Raw genomic sequence first — 17,608 nt, forward strand, 5'->3', positions numbered from 1 at the left:
TGGTTGTAGTCAAAACTTTATAAGCTGACTAAGTGATTCTATCATAAGGTAATTTGAAATGATATAGCACCTTGAATATAACATCTAGGTCAATCGAAGTACATATTTTACATATTATAAATGCGGAGAGAGTACCAAACCTCAATGAATGATAATTGATAAATACACTAGTTTAGGGGTGCCCCCAGTCATGTAGGTTGAGAAGTGCAGGATGACTGCTGGTAATGTGAGTGGTACCAATAATGCTTTTCTCTTCAGTCAAGACCATGCCTATTTTTGTCCTGGCCTGGTCAGCACCTGGTTTAACCAGATGTGGGTATGAAATATTATATGAAGAATTCAGGAAAGATACATTCCCAACAAAGCCCTTCACATTGTTTTGTAGTTGCCCCATCAGAATAGAAGACAGTGCTATTCTAACAAAATTGGTTTCAATCACTCACCAATCAGAGCTAAGAATACATTATGCTATGACTGTCACAACAGGATGCACCTGCAACAAGGTGTAACACAAGAGCTAGACACTAGCGAATCAGAGATAGGCACTAGCCAATCAGAGCTAGACACTAGCCAAGCCGAGATGGGCACTAGCCAGCCAGAGATAGACACTAGCCAATCAGAGATAGACACTAGCCAATCATAGATGGGCACTAGCCAGTCAGAGATAGACACTAGCCAATCAGAGAAAGACATCAGCCAATCAGAGATAGACATTAGCCAATCAGAGACAGACACACTTGGTATGTGTTGGTTACCAAGAGTATGGGTGATGGATCATACATTCATTTTATCAATCTTTAGGAATAATGAGAGTAGGTCATAGCAATTGAAGTAAGGCTTTTCTTTCTCAAGGTTGCTATTTTACTTTTGGGCCGCAGATATTTTAGGTACATGTTAAGTACACTGCATTTGAGTGTGGTACACATGCATTCATATAGCACACAGTGGAATGAATTATTCATTAACTCCAGCTCTCCTTCATTTTATGGAAACTGCAAACAAAAATTTATTTTAGAATTGCCCATGGACACTGCCTACCATACCTTATACTGATGTACTGAAGATATGTGTGGATTTAGAAAATTGCCAATATTTGAAAAAAGTATTAGTATTGGCTTCTTACAGACCAAACCTCTCGGTGCTTGCAGTACATGTATCTCTTGATATATTTCAAGAGTTCCTATGTTATATAATATACAGCAGTACAACACAAAGCAGAAACATTCTTACAGAAACTATTTCCCCACATAATCTGCTGTTTATTGCCATGATTGGAAGGTAAAAATTAATAAAAAAGCCTGTAAAAAGCATAATCAATCTATACAGAGATTAGGAACTTTTTCAAGGCAGATGTGATGCATTAAATGCAAAAAAAATGCAAATCTGAGGGTAGATTCTTTCCTTTTAAACTTAGTTTAAGAGGGATCATCCAATCTAGTGTAACATTTGCATACGTGGTACACCCTTTTTTTGTACATTGTACTAAATCTCTGGTTTTATATAATATGATATAATACTGTTCTGTCACTTTTCCCAGACACAAGAGCTTCATAAAAGTAAAATGCATTTAAAAAGTTGTCCAAGATGTTTATGTGCACTGCATACATTGAGAGGGAGAGGTAAAGACATTATAATAGACGTATTGTAGAAAGCAAGGTACAGCCAAAAGCTCCAGGTCACACATCATTTTGAAACTGTGATAAACTTATTAATTATTAATAAGTACATGTATCTGATAGGATGACAGTTCAGGGCTGCAAATACCACGAGCAAATGCAGGTTAGTGTAGGTGAAATCAGAGCTATGCAGGTATTTGTGACGTCTACCTGCAACTCAACTGCACTAGTCCATGCACTGCAGTATTTGTGATGCTTTCCAGACTTGAGTACAGTTCACAGTAACTGTTGCATTCTAAATCCTAATGTACAACAGTCATGAGATTTAGGATTGTGACATTGTTTTTAGTAAAAGGAAAGAAAAACGAGTGGTACATGCAGGTATAATATCTCTGGTGCAGGTAATTTTAAGTATCACCTGCACCTGCACAGGTAAAAAATAAAGTATTTCGAGCCCTGTCTAAGTTCATCTGTGTTGGTAGAGGTTACTTTGTGTGGCACCTAAATTGAAATTGTTTAATTAGTTGGCTCACATATTGTTCTCTATGAGTCTGAAGAAAGAATGATAGATATCATTTAGTAAGGATGATATGTTAAGCGAAAAGCAACTTTGAGAAGAATATGACTGTAACCTTAGCAATTAAACCTGCTTTGAGAACCATTGTATCAACTTGCTAGTGTATTTTGTTTTGTTATTTTTAATTGGGCTTAATCATAGAGCTTAATTTGAGAGAATGTTACAAAGCATGCTACAGTAAAAACATGCAGTTAATCTTACACATTTAATAGTAACGACTTTAGTTTTTATGTTCATTTCATGGTTGGAACAGTAATATTATTACTGTATACAGCTATGGTAATTGTGCGAAGTTGCTTTGATGTATATTGTACAGATTGGAGGTCAAGAATAAAGTGGAAATGTGTAAAATGCAACAGTGACTGAGAAATCTGTCTCATTTTTACTTTTCATTAATTCGATATTTATTTGACCAAAAATTTCACCCATAACATAATGCCTAGGAAAAAAAACAACAAAGTTAATAACTTGAAGGAAGTTGAAAGATATTTATCATGACCATTATGAGAAGTGATATTATATTTTACCTGTGTCATAATCTTATGAAATTACAAACTTTACCCTTTACTATCAGCTTCAGAAGCTAGTCAGTGTTTACCTTGTCAACTACATTGATTACACCCTGGTACACATGTACATGATTGGTATTTCAAGAAAAGATGCCTATGATGTACCGTGCAAGGACAACGCACGTAGGCCAAGGAAAAAAAATATTAAAAAAATATGTTCACTATGTTTCCTGTTTCAGTCCTAAAATAATTAGGGTCGGTCCCTTTTTTTCTGTTTTCTTTAGACCTTGGCAATCTCTAGTGATCCAACTTATACAATACAGTTTAACAAAGTAAAACTTGCATAAGGACACTTATATTTTCTTATTATTTGTCAATGTTGGAAAACCGATTGTACAATGTTTCAGGTATCAGATCATAGAGCTAGATAAGGTCGATCAGCTCAAAAAATGTATGTCTAATTCAGGGGACCACAAAAAAAAGACTAGAGTTGGCAATTTTTTCTATGGTCGGTCAGAACGCATTTCCTATACCTTTAGCCTTTAAGCCATTCACTAAAAGACTGATAACCACTCTAACCCATCCAAGGGCTTGTTTTTTTTCCGTGTGTTGGTGGGTGTTTCCAGGCGTTTGTCCTGTTGAGTGTCGTCTGTTGTCTCCCCGATGATCCCACACCCCACACGTGCACCTGCGTGACCTGTCGTCAGACTGTCAGAGAACCCACCCCTGCCGAGGTCATCCTCATCTGCATGGACCTGCATGGGCAGAAACAAATTTTAAACTAGGAACTTGTCTGACTTTTGTTCCCTTTTCAAATTCCAGAAAATTGTCTTCACTTTATTTGCATATTAATCAATAGTTTGTGTTTTTAAACCTGCATTTCTTCTCTGGTCTCTCAGTCACTGAGGAAAGCTAGTGGATACTAGCTGAAACATCTGACCGTTTCCAAAATCATATTTTATCCAGTTGCTTTAGTAACTGCTTTTTGGCATATCGTATTATACCTGGATGTCTAACCTTCATCGACGTAGGAGCTGTAACATTTGCAAAGCAAAAGCATCATATTTACCTTCACATTTCCCAGCTTTTAAAACATTAACTACTGCTTTTAAATTGGCTCCCTTCATTGAGATGCTGTTACCACTCGATCGAGCCCCCCACGTGTTCCGTGACACTCATCCGCTCGTTTCTCTTTTGTCCTGGCCAGTCTCCTGGGCTCCGAATGGGAATCTCTTGTTTTCCAATGTATTTAAACACGCTGATGCATGGTGAGGATATCCAGGTGTGTTTGAGGCCACTTGGACTGCTCCTAACCTGGTTACGCCTCTGAGGAATGAACAACCAGGGCGGGAGCATCCCCATGACTCAATCAGAATAGTCTCTCTTACCACAAGGCCTCTTCCAAGAATGGAGTATTTTCCAGAAAGGGATATCTGGTCATCTGTGATGTCCACTTTAGCAATGCCATCTGCACCGGCGATGATGTTACCTAGGTCTCCAACATGCCTGGACAAAGAAAAACGTAAAGACCACACTAATTTAATGAATTGGTTCCCTTTATTTATCTCCCTCTGTTGCTCCATATTATTTCTGAAAAAAACCTGAGAACCAACAAATTATATTAGTTAAATATTTAAAACTGTTTTATACGACTTGTGTTCTTTCTCTTGCCACCTGCACATTGCTTCTTATTTTCCTGCATTTTGCAACTGTAATATTCACAGTTGAAATTCTGTCAATTATAAATTCACAGTCCTTTTGTTTGCGAAAGAATAAACAGTGTACAGTTACATGTATTTAATAACAGTTACACTGACCTGTTAACATCAGTGGGCCCTCCATGGTTCCTGCCAAAAGGGTTGTAGTGAGAACCCATACTGCTGCAACCTGGAAGTCAGAGGGTCAGACTTGAAAAATACAAACATTTGGCTTAGAGTGGTTATAGGAATCTTCTTGCTTAGTCATGTATTCTTATCGAAGGTATCCGGTCCGGTCTTTTTTAAGAATATAAGCATGCAATTTGTAATAACCTTCATATTCATCCCCCATGGCAAATGTTACTGTCATTCAACAGTTAGTTACTGACGTTTAAGTGGGATACTAATTGATTTCAGTAAAGCAGCTTTATTGGTAATCGCAACTGTATATACAACTGAGAAATACTCAGATGCTTCCTAAGAAATCTAAGCCTTTGCAAAGAATGGCTCATCTAACATACATTCTTATAAGTCAAGGGTAATATGTTACATAATTCAAAACAAAAAACTAACCGTTTGTCATATCCCCAGACTGGTGCACATGGAAGCCATGTAGTCCTTCAGTCAGTCCTCTCACCTCCCCACGTACAACCACAGGGCTGGTAGGGGACTGTAGGGGGAGGAAAATACTTGTCAATATGAAACATTCCTAAGTTTCCACTTATATCATATTAGTCCCCACAAGAAACACTGTGGGTTCAAAATCAGTAAAATATGGGTTCAAATACAGTAAAAACTTAGCCAAATAGGGAGAATAATCTGGTAGAATTTGCTTGCACAGTCAGGGAGGCTGACTTTCCTGGCCAATTATTTCCCTTTTACTACTTTCACTATATTGAATATTAGCAAAATTGCTGTTCTGTTAATGTTACAAACTGATAACATTCACCTCTTGTATGAAGTGGATAGTCCCAGTCACCACTCCTGTAAGGACAGCTACTGCAAACAGAGCCATGATGACACTTGTGTCCTATCTAACACTCTGTGAGTGGCACCTGGTTCTTCCAGTATGTTGTCTGCTTTCTTCATGACCTATGACCCTTAAAACAACCTGATGAGCAGGTTTCTTTTGGCTGGATGCCAGCATGTCAAAGGTCACCAAAAGATTCTTTGTAGGCAGAACTTGACTGTAGTTCACACACAATACTATTTACCCAGGCTCTGTTGCACTTCAGACACCCAGTAAGGCATGCTACGTGTACATGTATATGGTTTAACCATCTTCCTGTTGCCCAATCCCAAAACCATGTTAGCTGGCCGAAGGTTAAACGCATTAACAGTTCACATTTGAATGCCTAAACCAGTCTTCCAAGAACAGTTGACTTGGACTCTTAAAGGTAAGAAGCGTTCTTAAAAGGACAAAATGAAGAAGTTGCAAAACGTTCAAGAAATAAGTTACACACTTTATAGTCATCCAATGCAATTTCAGGGCAGCAAAACTGGACTTCCAAAGTATATTTTCTGGCCATTCTTTTATAATCAATGTTTCGTAAAAGGAATCTACCCTATACCATTATAGCAATTAGGCCATGTTGATTTGATTATATGGATGACATCCGCGCGCACATGAATTTTCGGCCATTTCCCCCCAAGAAAATCAACCACACTGTAAATTGTACAAAACAGTTGTAAAATGAGCAAATATATACTGTAAGGCCATGTTGACTTGATTATATGGATGACATCCGCGCGCGCATGAATTTTCGCCCGTTTCCAAAAAAAAAAAAGTTTTCAACCAATGCATACTGTAAATCGTACAAAACAGTTGCAAAATGAGCAAAAATATACCGTAAGTTACAAAAAAATAAGTAAAAACTATACCAATGTCGTAGAATGCCAAAATCAAACGAAAAAGACAAAATTGTAAGGAAATGACCTTGAAGACTAGATTATTCGCCAAACCATATTCTGTCCCATTTGTTCAACCCTCATGACCACGTAGATTTCATAATGAAAACAACTTTTTTTTTGCAAAACTTTTTTTTTATTCGCACGCGCGCATCAGTTTTGGGGCTCCCGGAGGATGTCATCCATATAATCAAATCAACATGGCCTTAGAAAAAAAAAAGAATAATACTTCCAAATGCCCAGAGCTTGTAGCCAGTTTATTCTGATATTCACAATACAAACCACACAGACTGTGAGGGGCTGTTAACATCTCTGAAAATAGCTTCTTCTTGCTACGTCATTTAGGTCTAAATAGCTCTTTAGGCTAGGCAGGCTAGCTTCATAGTGAAACAGCTCGAAGACAGTAACAACAAGGAACAAAAAAGAGCAATGTTAGCCTCTATCAACTGCCTACAGGGCAACACAAAATCACTTTTACTTACAGTTGCACAATTGTAAACCCTCCAGACTGTACTACTAGTACAGTTGATTGAACTTGATTCTTTGTACCATAGAACTGCCACATGATAAGTCTCACTGGTGGGTCAGTCTATTGAAGAAGACTTATAGTCTATTGAAATTTGAAGAGTAATTGGTCAAAAGCTCAAACAAAAGTTTTAACCTTAAACATGTAACTACTAACACAGATAACTTTCATGGTAGATCTGAGTGTAGCATTGTTACTGGCACTTGAGTCATAGTGTCTGGTGCGACAGTCATAGCTTTTGTTTCACTCTGTAAACAGTTGAAGGGCTTCGCAGGCGGGCGAGTCACTGCTTGGTGACGCCGATGACGCCGCACGCTAGACGTCCTCCGGCGTGCCCCGTGGTCAGGCTGTCATCGAATCCGCCTTTCCCAAGGTCATCCTCCCCAGCATGCACCTGTAGGGTTTTGAAAATTAATGTACACTTCAGAATTTTTTTTTCTCATAACAAACAAGTACTATGCAACTTTTCTCGCGGATTGTGTCAGGTGGAGTTGGTGTAACGAAAGAGCATTTGGTTTGGAACAAAGAGGTCTCGGGTTCGAATCCCGACCTTGTGCCCTGGGAAAGGCACTTTACACGACTTTCTTCACTTGATCCAGGTCTAAATGACTAATAATGACAGAAGTAATCATTATCATGATTGTGGGCAAAACAAAACCAAACACTGAACAGAAATCCAGGGAAGACACTCCTGCACAGAATTTTTTTTGTGTTGGAGTCTCAGAGAACAGATTAATTTTCACTGTGTAATTTACCAACTCAGGGAACTTCAATTTCAAGTTAGTATATGAAAGTTACATCGTAGCACTTACCACAACAGCACGACCAATGATGGAGTTAGGACCGGTCAGTTGGAGCTGGGAGTCTGTGATTTTGATGTTGGCCTCACCATCTTCTCCCACCTCTACATTACCCAGGTCACCAACATGCCTAGGAAAACAACAACATTGTATACTCACTGTATTGTTTATTATGCTATACTCGGGCTGCAATAACATTCAATACAGGTGTTACATCCTATGTGATTACTAGCACTGCACCGGCATTTGACAAATTTTACCTGCACCACTAAGAAACTAAGTAGGAAGTATTGATCATTTAAACTGTTAAAGCTGTTTAGAAACGATTGCCATTTTTTTTTCTTTTTACCGGCACTAACCTCTTTTGTGCGTGCTGTAATCATTTCTTTATCCCTCAAAAAATTCATAAAACAGGGTTTGAAATACTGAGTGCATGTGCACGTTATAGTGCACCAAAATGTGGAGATGTGCACCCAATTTTTTTCTGTGTTCTTTGGGTGCACCAGTGCACCCAAATATTTATGTATGTAAAGATTTTAAATGTACTGTAGTATAGAGCATATTCTTAACATTTAAGTGTCAGAAAAATGATAAATAATAATGAGAAAAATAATAAATAATAATGAGACATTACTAGTCCTAGTAGTAGTTTTGCTGGCATTCTAACTTAATGTATGCACCCCAGCGTACAAAATAATTTTTTGAACCATGTTGCCCAGTGGGCAACGTACTGCAAAAATTAGGTTGCCCATCAGAATTTAAGGTTGCCCCACAAAAAAGTTACTACTTTCCTCAAATTAAGTAATGTTACATACATAAGCCTTTTAAAGTTAACTGATACTAGTAATAGCCATTAATACCTAAAATTAAAAAGCATCTGCCAGATACAGTGGTGCAAGCAAAGTGGGCATGATTTTCGGGGGGGGGGGGCGATTCTTAAAATTCAGGTAGCACACTGGGCTACCTGGGTTCAAAAATAGGTTGCCCCAAGTAAAATTTGGCTGCCCGGGGCAACTGGGGAAACAGGTATTTTGCACACTGCACCCCCAAAAATTTTTGTGCACTAAATTTTTTAGGTGGTATGTGGTGTTCCCAAAATGAATTTCGAGCCCTGTAAAATAAATGTGCAATCGTACAGTGTAGTGATGAACCCACCTTTCCTCATCCTGAGGACCTCCATGGTTCTTCTTTGCTGGATTGAAATGGCCTCCTGCACTGGTGCACCCTGGAATAAACAAACAAATCAACAATGTTACAATAGATACACACATGTGCAAACAATGCGCCTGGCACTTTTACAATGAATATTCATCAAAGTTTGAACTTAAAAGATCTTAAGTTCCAGATATACATTTACATGACACTAGCAGGCCTCGAATTTAACTTTTTTTCCTATTGTCCCAGCACTGTCAGTGTCACGAAAATAAATTTCAATTGTCCCGAAGTGAGGATAGAGCTGTGTACCGATACTCAGTACCGATACTGTACCGGAAAAATTGATTAGGTACAAGTCCAAAATACCTAATCCCTCCGTACCGGTACTGTACCTAAACAATTTCACACCAATTTTATGCCTATTTGTGACCTTAAATGTGGAAATAGCTGGTCGCCAATGGGTTCCAATGTAAGGACAGTGTGTTCATGAAAACAATAATACCTTACTTTTGCCTATATTTTATCTGAGCATTCTCCATAAACCAAAATTAAACCTTAACTATCAAGTGTATACATGTTTTTGTTGCTATTGAAAGAGTTCAGAAGAGCATGTAAATTGGACGAATATTTTAGGTACAGGTTCAGGTCCGGACCTGTACCTAAACCTGTGTACCTGTACCTGTACCTGTACCTAAAATTTGTTTAGGTACACAGCTCTAAGTGAGGATGAACTGTCCCAACCTGTTTTTCAGGCAGTGAACTTAGTCTAGAAGTCAGCTTTATTTTGCTTACATTCTGACTTCCAGGCACTAGGTGCGCTATTATGGGAAATTTTGGGTAGTTAAGCCAAACAAAAGATTAGCGCTGACCTTCTGATGTTGACTATTTTTCTATTGTCCGAAAAATGTCCCAAATTGTAATTTTAGTTGTCCCACCTTAAATTACAGTGGTCACTGGCCATCGGGACACCGTTAGTTTCGAGCCCTGACTAGTAGTGTCCCAGATCTATCGCCATGACATCATAGCCAGCCTTGAAATAATTTGTATGTTTTGTACATGTGGTGAACAAAAACAGCCATCATTCACATTTGTATATAAGTAAGAACTTCATGCACTTGGGTAATTTAGCCTCTGTACACTTGAAGAAGCCACACAAGCGAAACCGGTCGTGTGACAGGCTGAATAAAAGTTCTAAACAGGAACTATGTGGCTCCAGGTGTCTTACTGAGGGACGACTGTGTGTGCGAGATGTCGGTTAGCTTGAGGAATGAATCCACTGTACTTAATATAAGCCTTCATTTACATTGATATATTTTTTTAAAGTCAGAAGTATCAGGTACCATTGGTGGTGTCTCCAAACTCGTGGATGTGGAAGCCATGCTTGCCTGGTGGCTTCAGGTTGGAGATAGTTCCTGTCACTTCTACTGGGGAGTCTGAGCTCTGAAAGGGGAGGTACAACTTTTATCTTCAATACACATGAAACATATAACACTAAACACTTCCTTGATGTTTTGGTCCGTGGTAGTGGAAGGTAAAAATGGTACCGGTGTTTCGGAATTTTCACTTCTTCGTTGAAAAATCCTTTTTTTGTCTAATATTCACTAAAATTTAAGAGGTTGGTTAAAAAAAAAGTAAAAAATTTTGTTGTTTTTATTGCAAGTGTTTGCTTGCTTCAGGATAATTTTTTGCTGAATCGAATTGAGACCCCAAATAAACTCTAAAGATATGTAGTCCAAAGTAATCAAACAATGAGCTGCAAAACAAGAACCTGACTAAGAAAACATAAAAATACCTGAATGTCAAACAGTGACTTGCACAAAATTTCTCATTCAGACAATTGTACAACTGCATTCGTGACCTTTTGCCTTTTGTTTTAAATTGATTGACACTGTCCCTTTTACATGTAAATGTTGGAGCTGAGATATGTTGCCAAGGAATGAAATATGGGGTCATATACTGTAATGATAATTCAAGGTTAACGGAGGTGCATAGTACAACTACAACCTCAGCTAAGTTCTAACTTACTGAAGCCACGCCCACAAGTCACCTGATATATAATAACACGCCCCCCTCCCCACATGCCCTTGCCAATCCCTCCAGCTTTTGACACATTTTCACAACTTTATACGAAGTTCTGGGTCTCCATAGTGTCTGTTCAGATACCTGACATTCTGATTAAACAACAGGAGGATTGACAAGGGATGACAGTTCGAAATATCGCGAGAAAAAGGACAAAAAGATCGCAATTTTTTCTGAAAAACGGGAGCGCGACTAGCGACTTGGCTTGGCCAACCATGGCAACAAGGCACACTCACCGCTTGAGTAAATGTCACAGTCCCCTTCACGGTCTCTCCAACTAGCACGCAAACGGCTTTGACGGACATGTTGGCTTGAAATACAGAGCTACAACCTTTTTACAGGGCACGGAAAATGTTGCTGACTTCCTCGAAGAGAAAGGTGATCACATGGCGGGGCCGTGTGCATGTGTTTGGTGCAGTGTGCAAAACAACACGGAAAAATTACCTGCAGTTTGCTTTTGAACTGCCAGAGTTCGCTGTTGAGAAGACCGAATAATGGCAATTACAGGTGGAATTCTACAATTCACAACGAATAAATGTCATTAAAGCTATGCGTTTTCGCTATAAAGTGCAATGAGAATTATATCTTAGGACTGTGATGTCAGCGATCTCTAGTTTTGCCACGCCTAGCCTTGATAAACGAACGCAAAAGTGATGGACAGGCAAGATTTCTAGTCGCATGCAAGAAAATAATAAACGTCAAGGTAGAATTGACATGCCCTTTCTCGTTGCTTAATGCTGCGCTTAAAAAGCCTTTGTTATGATAATCTGCCACTAGTTGTCTATTATAAAAGACTGCACCTCACAACCGCAGCTACGGTAAAATAACACTTCTAAATTGTAATGTTCTTGGAACACTGAGCAGTGCAATTCGCCCTATCCTCGCTTTCTTATGTCATAGACACACCGATATTGTTCCAGAATACATAGTGCGCGCTCAAACTCAGCTGTTTTGATGGAAACAAGATAGCAAGAGAGAGAGGCGGTGTTTGAACGGTGCCGTTTTTTTTACTCCTGTCGTCGTACTGAGTCCGTTGTAATGGACCGGAGAAAGCTCGCTCCGCGGGCGGTGGAAGTGCTGACTCATCCCCGTAACCAAGTGGCGGAGAGACGGTTACAGGTAAATACTGATGATACCAAGGATGGGAAAACTTGGGGGAGGGGGGATTTAGAAGTCCTACATCAGAACTGTTATCCTCAAGTGTATTGCTTGATAAGATATGGCCCTGTATCAATACATTTTATATTTCCGATAAGATTTGAGTTCAATTGTGTTTTAATAATATAGCACATATGATGTAGACGTATATGTCAGTATGGGCACTGGTAAAAAATCTACGCACATACCAACGTTAGTACGTAGTAACATTTGAGGATATGTTCAACAATTTGTAAGGTTAGCTACCCGGTTTAAGCAGCTATTTTGGGGCCGTATGATGTTGATTTTACGCTTAGTGGTCAGTGATAATACTAGTTGTTTAATGGCTTAATTAGCGGACTTGATTGTCAATATATTTCACGAATGTCACTCGAGTGAATCTATATAGTTCACCATCCATAACTATATATAGATGGAAATTGGAAGGCTGGCGCCATATTCGCTTCTGTAAAACAACTATGCTTAGTTCGAAGAAGAAAACATGTCGTTTTTGCTCTGTTTCCTCTTCTTCTTTTCCAAACATGGTAAGGTCAATGACCTTAACCAAACGGCTGTCACCATGGTAACTGGTGCTATAGCAGGCACCCTGTAGTGTTGAGTTACATTATGTAGAAACTTAGAGTTGGAGGGGCCGGTCACTGTATATACATTATATGATTGTGAGTAAGAAAATCAGAGTAGGAGTTTGTTAGGCTAGATCATGTGATTGTGAAGGCTAGCATTATGCATTTGTATACATTGCTAACATATTCTATCCCTTTAATTTCGCTGTAGGTTGATCTAAGAAAGCTGGACCTCCATGCGGCTAGGGCGGCCCACAAGATTAAGAACGAGATCAAGTTGCTGAGGGCGACTATCCCGAGCTCTAACGGCAGCGGCATGAGGAAACGGTCCATCCACGAGTTCCCTCATCTCCAAGGCGCCATGTTCGGACACAATGGAGAGGTACCAGCCTTAAAGGCATCCAATGCAGTTTTAAGTTGGAAACACAATTTTTCAAAGCCAATATTCATTTATCGACATACTAATTTGAAACCACACTACCCTAATGTATATTGACCCTCAAGAACAAAAATGTCAAAATTCTGACGGTTACTTGAATTGCCTGCCCTGGGCTAATTTTTAGGGACCACACCGAAAATATATAAGGACTCTGTGCTAAAATGTGAAGCAGTACGTTTCAATATCACAAAGATCGCCTTATTCAGAATACTTAAAGTTTTGCTGCTCTGAAATTGCATTGGATGTCTTTAACCCATGTCACACATAGCCGAATATGGCCTCCTGAATGCTGCCGGCTGATGTTAGGCGAGTTAAGCTACTGTTCGGCTAGCAGTGCACCAGACGAATGTTTTTATTGAAATATTGAAAGCATTCGAGTGTTATCTGTGATTGAATGATAACAATAAAAGGACACCATTACAAATATCAAAAGAAAAAAAACGACGTTTAAAAACGTTCTGATGAAGTGATAATTATATAAGTTCTGGGTAAGTGATAATATGTTGGAATTGACATCTTAAGAGCACACGGACTTGAAGGAATGTTTTGGCATTGTCTGCAAGAGTTGTAAAATCTAGGGTGAGTCCTAAAAGCTTGGATAGTTTACCAAGGAAGCTCTCTGTCTATTTGACTTTTCTGTCAGTTTTTAAAGCTGTTAGAGGCTATTTTTTGCCATGATTTCCATGTGTTCAGGTGAAGAGGCCAGTTTCCCGTCAGCTGAAGAACACTATCTACCGTGCCTCCGTGGAGCTGGTGCGCCCGCCGTCCATCTACGACTCCGCGGACAAAGATGGCGTCCCCGTCATTCAGGTGGAGGACGAGAAAGAAGGTAGCGCAGCTACTCTTTTCTTATTATGTTTACCGAAGGAAAGCATATTGTTTTTGCTACATTTCCTCTTCTTCTCCAAACCAAAAGGGTCAATGACCTGAACCAGTCGTCTGTCCCCATGGTATCTAGTGTTGGCGTTACATAATGTTGCAATTTTATAGCTGGAGGGATTTAGACTACTGTCTGACCATATATATGAATGTGTTTGAGTACGAATTAACAGAACAGACCATAAGGTTAACACTAATTAATTTTTGATCGGTTTAACAGAAGAAAAGGAGAACGAGGAGCAGGAAAATGACTCGGACGATGACACCATGTCAGAGGACCTGCCGATGGTGCCGTTCCAAACACAGATCACCCTCCCCAAGTTCCACCTGCTGATCCACGCCCTGGTGAACAAGTCTCGTGCGGCGGGTACGGGCCTACACCGCGCCCTGGCCCCCGAAAAGAACGCCCGGTTCAAGGCTATAGTACGGGCCGCGCTCAACAAGTCCCGGTTAGAGAAAAAGGCACAACTCGACAGAGAAAACGCAGACGATGGCATTGCAGATTGCTCAACCTCCACGACAACAGCGGAAAAGAAGAACGACGATCTCAAATATGACGCATCGTACCAGAAGCAGAGCAATGCATCTCGAGGTCGCAAGGCGGCGCCAGGAAAGCAAAGCAGCACCAAGGACATGGCAACAGTGCCATCCACGACCAGTTGTGGGAAGGAGGAAAGGCGGGCGGTATGTCCTGCACCTGGCATGTCTGCTCGCTCCAAGTCAGCTCCAAATCTAAAACTGACACCAGAAAATCTAGAAGCTAACTCTAAGATGTATCGCGAGCGAGTTCTGACGACCAACCAGTTTCTGAACAGTCTCGCACCCACCACCCAGCCATGGAGGACCCAGTCGGCGCTCGCCGGCCGTCGCCACCCGTCGGGATCTTTCGACACAGCATCGGCAACCGTCGGCGGCACTCGCGCGACGAAAAGTGCCGGAGTCTCCCGAAGTTTCGGAGGTTATATGTACGGTGAATATTACCACCCCGCCGCGTCTACCACATGCACAAGGACTGGCCATCCGAGTGAGAGATTTCCCGTCTACAACGCATGGCAGATCAAGAAAGCCCAGCCGGAGCAGCCGAGAGTCCCTATTTGGAAGCGCAAGTCCGTGCGAGACAACTGCTCAGCCTGTCGAAACAAGCTCCGACAGGAAAGATCCGTGGAACTGTCCAAGGCGTTCCGCAGTGCCTGGGAGGTACCTGCCGATGGCAGCCGGAGTCCCAGCGCGGTACCCCCGGGAGAAAGTCGAGCCAACAGCGCGGTACCCCTCGGGACCAGTCGGCCTGCTACCGCCATGTCTCCGGGAGGATACCGTAGCGCCAGCGTAGTGTCTCGAGTGAGTCTTCGGGGCATCAACTTGGAGTCGCCGGGAGGATTCCGTAGCGCCAGCGCGCTGACACACAGGGGGGACGGGAGACTGGAGGCTGAGGCAGGGACTGGGAGGCCCGGCAGTGTCGCTGGAGACCCGGCAGGGACTTCCAAACAAACGGTAAAACAAACATATCGTTATTTTCTTTTTGTTTCTTTTATTTTCTCTTATATTATTTGAAGCCCCTGTCACATACACATTCACGAATTTGGCCTCCGAATGGTAGCCGAACGCCAGCCAACCATGGTTAGGAGTGGGTCGGCTGGCGTTCGGCTGGGTCTGCTACGGTTCGGCTGCGCCAGCCAAATGTTTCAAAATGTTTCAAACATTCGTGGGGCGCTCGGGATGTTTGATCATAGTTGGCTGTTTTTCGACTGTAAGTCAGCAAAATACGAGTACAACCATCTGTAAGTAATTCATCGAATTCAGCGGTGTGTTCATGAATCAAATTTAACTAAAATTCGTTTTGAGTCATATAAAAAAAGGTAGGTGTGGCCTAAATCTGGTCAGAGTGCTCCCGAACACCTTCCGACCTGTTTGGCTGGTGTTCGGGAACGACTGAATTCGTGGGACGTTCGTGAATGTGTGACAGGAGCTTGAGATTTATCAAGTTGCTAGGCAGTGCTCGAAAACAAAGAAACTATCATGTAACATTTGCAGATTAACAGATTAATGAATAATTGATATAAAGATATTTATCATCATATTGTAGCTGTAAATGTCGGTCCATACAGGTAGGTACATACAGGTAGGTCTGAGTTTGTGGTAGGACTTAAATGCCTCCAGGGCAGTTTTCAGAGCTTGGAAACCCTAGTTTTCAAAGTCAATATTTTAGTCACTTTTCTACAAACAGAGTTGAATGTATTGACACTCAAGGAGCAAAAATACCCAAAATTCTAAAGGAAATTGTTACTGGAAGGCCCTGGAATTAGGGTACCTCCCATAAAATAAAGGACTCATCTTGGGGCTTGTTTTTGCAGTTTTAGATACCCAAAGTATTATATATTGATTGAAATTTGCTAAAAGTGACGCAGTATGTGTCAATATCATAAAGATTGCTTTATTCAGAGTATTTCCAATTCTGCTGCTCTGAAATCGCATTGGATGCCTTTAAAGATTTATCACAGTATAACCAGGGGTGCCAGAGAACACAGTGCAATTTTACGGAAAACAGTGCAATCGTATTAGTATACAGTGCAATTCTATGGAGTACAAAGTAATCGTATTAGTATACAGTGCAATTAGTAAATACGATTGCACTGAAATTGCACTGTATACTAATAAAATTGCACTGTATTCCGGAAAATTGCACTGTATTCCGGAAAATTGCACTGATAACACTGATTACTTTCCAGGACACAAAGACCGACGGCTCCCACCCACCCCCTGACAAGCCAGGCTCAAAAGTAGTAAAGAATGACCTTTTGAACGCCGAGAGGTTGGAGGAGTTCCGGAAACAACTGGAGAAAAACCAGCAGATGCGCACAGCCAACACCATGGCAACTAACATCGCTTTCTTCGGGCTCAGGTCGTGATATGATTTAATTTGTGATATTATAATTCATAACGCAACTTTTCTGAGGCATGCACTTTTTGTTTACAATGACCGAGTACAATTCGTGTAGAATGTGTAATATATTTGCCCGGGGTTCATTCATTCATACACAGCTCAACCTATATACAATACGCCTATTCTATATTGTGTATACATGCTTCAACTTTAAGATTTTGTCTTAACCACGTACACTGAAAACTCATTAAAAAGCATAAAGATGAGTTTCTGACATTTCACAAATGAAGGTTTTATTATTAAGCTATCGTTGTTTCATGGACGTCACACCACAGCATACAAATACACCCTGTTAAGACACCTCAAATAATATTAGAGCGACATTGTGCTATAGTTTCCAAGAAAAGAGTTACAAATATAACATTACGGCCAATGAAATAAAGTCTTAATAGATAAATAAACCAATACCATAAAAATATACATCTGTTTCCTTTACCTCACCTTTTTCTTTACCTCGCTGATATATTATGAATGTCTTTATCTTACAATGTTCTTTTGGTACATGTACCTCAATCTTTGTGTATAGTTATACACATTGCTATGGGCATGCGACTATTACACCATATAACCCCATGAAAAACTTAAAATACCTGTCATTATATTACCTATTGTAAGCTAGTGTAATACTATAGACTTGCAAATAGAATCACTGAGTTACCGAAGTTGGGATACAATAGTTTGATTGAATTTCATTTAAGACTGTAGGTAGACATACAGGTTACAGTATGTGTACATGAAAAGTATAATGTGCATCTCAAGTG

At 40.4% G+C, this 17,608-nt stretch overlaps 3 protein-coding genes across 3 annotated transcripts; 1 reads left to right on the plus strand and 2 right to left on the minus strand.

Annotated features, from left to right (window-relative positions):
• Positions 1 to 3,078: 3,078 nt before the first annotated feature.
• On the minus strand, positions 3,079 to 5,477 carry LOC109464642 (superoxide dismutase [Cu-Zn]-like). Its single transcript, XM_019761651.1, has 5 exons — positions 5,349 to 5,477; positions 4,973 to 5,069; positions 4,520 to 4,589; positions 4,091 to 4,208; positions 3,079 to 3,457 (listed from the first exon to the last, which is right to left on the minus strand). The coding sequence occupies exons 1-5, from the start codon at positions 5,412 to 5,414 to the stop codon at positions 3,257 to 3,259; spliced, it is 552 nt and encodes a 183-aa protein (XP_019617210.1). The 5' UTR covers positions 5,415 to 5,477; the 3' UTR covers positions 3,079 to 3,256.
• Positions 5,478 to 6,543: 1,066 nt separating this feature from the next.
• Positions 6,544 to 11,271, minus strand: LOC109464647 (superoxide dismutase [Cu-Zn]-like). The gene is made up of 5 exons (XM_019761660.1): positions 11,104 to 11,271; positions 10,129 to 10,228; positions 8,789 to 8,858; positions 7,646 to 7,763; positions 6,544 to 7,227 (listed from the first exon to the last, which is right to left on the minus strand). The coding sequence occupies exons 1-5, from the start codon at positions 11,170 to 11,172 to the stop codon at positions 7,117 to 7,119; spliced, it is 468 nt and encodes a 155-aa protein (XP_019617219.1). The 5' UTR covers positions 11,173 to 11,271; the 3' UTR covers positions 6,544 to 7,116.
• Positions 11,272 to 11,876: 605 nt separating this feature from the next.
• LOC109464634 lies at positions 11,877 to 16,839 on the plus strand. The gene is made up of 5 exons (XM_019761646.1): positions 11,877 to 11,986; positions 12,800 to 12,970; positions 13,721 to 13,856; positions 14,127 to 15,397; positions 16,633 to 16,839. Exons 1-5 carry the CDS (start codon positions 11,906 to 11,908, stop codon positions 16,810 to 16,812), a joined length of 1,839 nt encoding a protein of 612 aa, XP_019617205.1. The 5' UTR covers positions 11,877 to 11,905; the 3' UTR covers positions 16,813 to 16,839.
• The last annotated feature ends 769 nt before the right edge of the window (positions 16,840 to 17,608 follow it).

This window comes from Branchiostoma belcheri, unplaced genomic scaffold (genome assembly GCF_001625305.1).
Source record: "Branchiostoma belcheri isolate BF01 breed outbred unplaced genomic scaffold, Haploidv18h27 scaffold14, whole genome shotgun sequence".
NCBI classification, from domain to species: Eukaryota; Metazoa; Chordata; class Leptocardii; order Amphioxiformes; family Branchiostomatidae; genus Branchiostoma; species Branchiostoma belcheri.

What these genes read in the sequence shown, in the direction of transcription:
- LOC109464634 (XM_019761646.1), top strand. Translation starts at nt 11,906, where the DNA reads ATGGACCGGAGAAAGCTCGCTCCGCGGGCGGTGGAAGTGCTGACTCAT. An exon ending in GGTGGAGGACGAGAAAGAAG is followed by an intron (nt 13,857 to 14,126) that starts GTAGCGCAGCTA and finishes TCGGTTTAACAG; the next exon opens with AAGAAAAGGAGAACGAGGAG. An exon ending in CAGGGACTTCCAAACAAACG is followed by an intron (nt 15,398 to 16,632) that starts GTAAAACAAACA and finishes ATTACTTTCCAG; the next exon opens with GACACAAAGACCGACGGCTC.
- LOC109464642 (XM_019761651.1), bottom strand. Translation starts at nt 5,414, where the DNA reads ATGGCTCTGTTTGCAGTAGCTGTCCTTACAGGAGTGGTGACTGGGACT. An exon ending in CTATCCACTTCATACAAGAG is followed by an intron (nt 5,070 to 5,348) that starts GTGAATGTTATC and finishes CTCCCCCTACAG; the next exon opens with TCCCCTACCAGCCCTGTGGT. An exon ending in GGGCCCACTGATGTTAACAG is followed by an intron (nt 4,209 to 4,519) that starts GTCAGTGTAACT and finishes TTCTTTGTCCAG; the next exon opens with GCATGTTGGAGACCTAGGTA.
- LOC109464647 (XM_019761660.1), bottom strand. Translation starts at nt 11,172, where the DNA reads ATGTCCGTCAAAGCCGTTTGCGTGCTAGTTGGAGAGACCGTGAAGGGG. An exon ending in GTTTGGAGACACCACCAATG is followed by an intron (nt 8,859 to 10,128) that starts GTACCTGATACT and finishes TGTTTATTCCAG; the next exon opens with GGTGCACCAGTGCAGGAGGC. An exon ending in GGTCCTCAGGATGAGGAAAG is followed by an intron (nt 7,764 to 8,788) that starts GTGGGTTCATCA and finishes TTGTTTTCCTAG; the next exon opens with GCATGTTGGTGACCTGGGTA.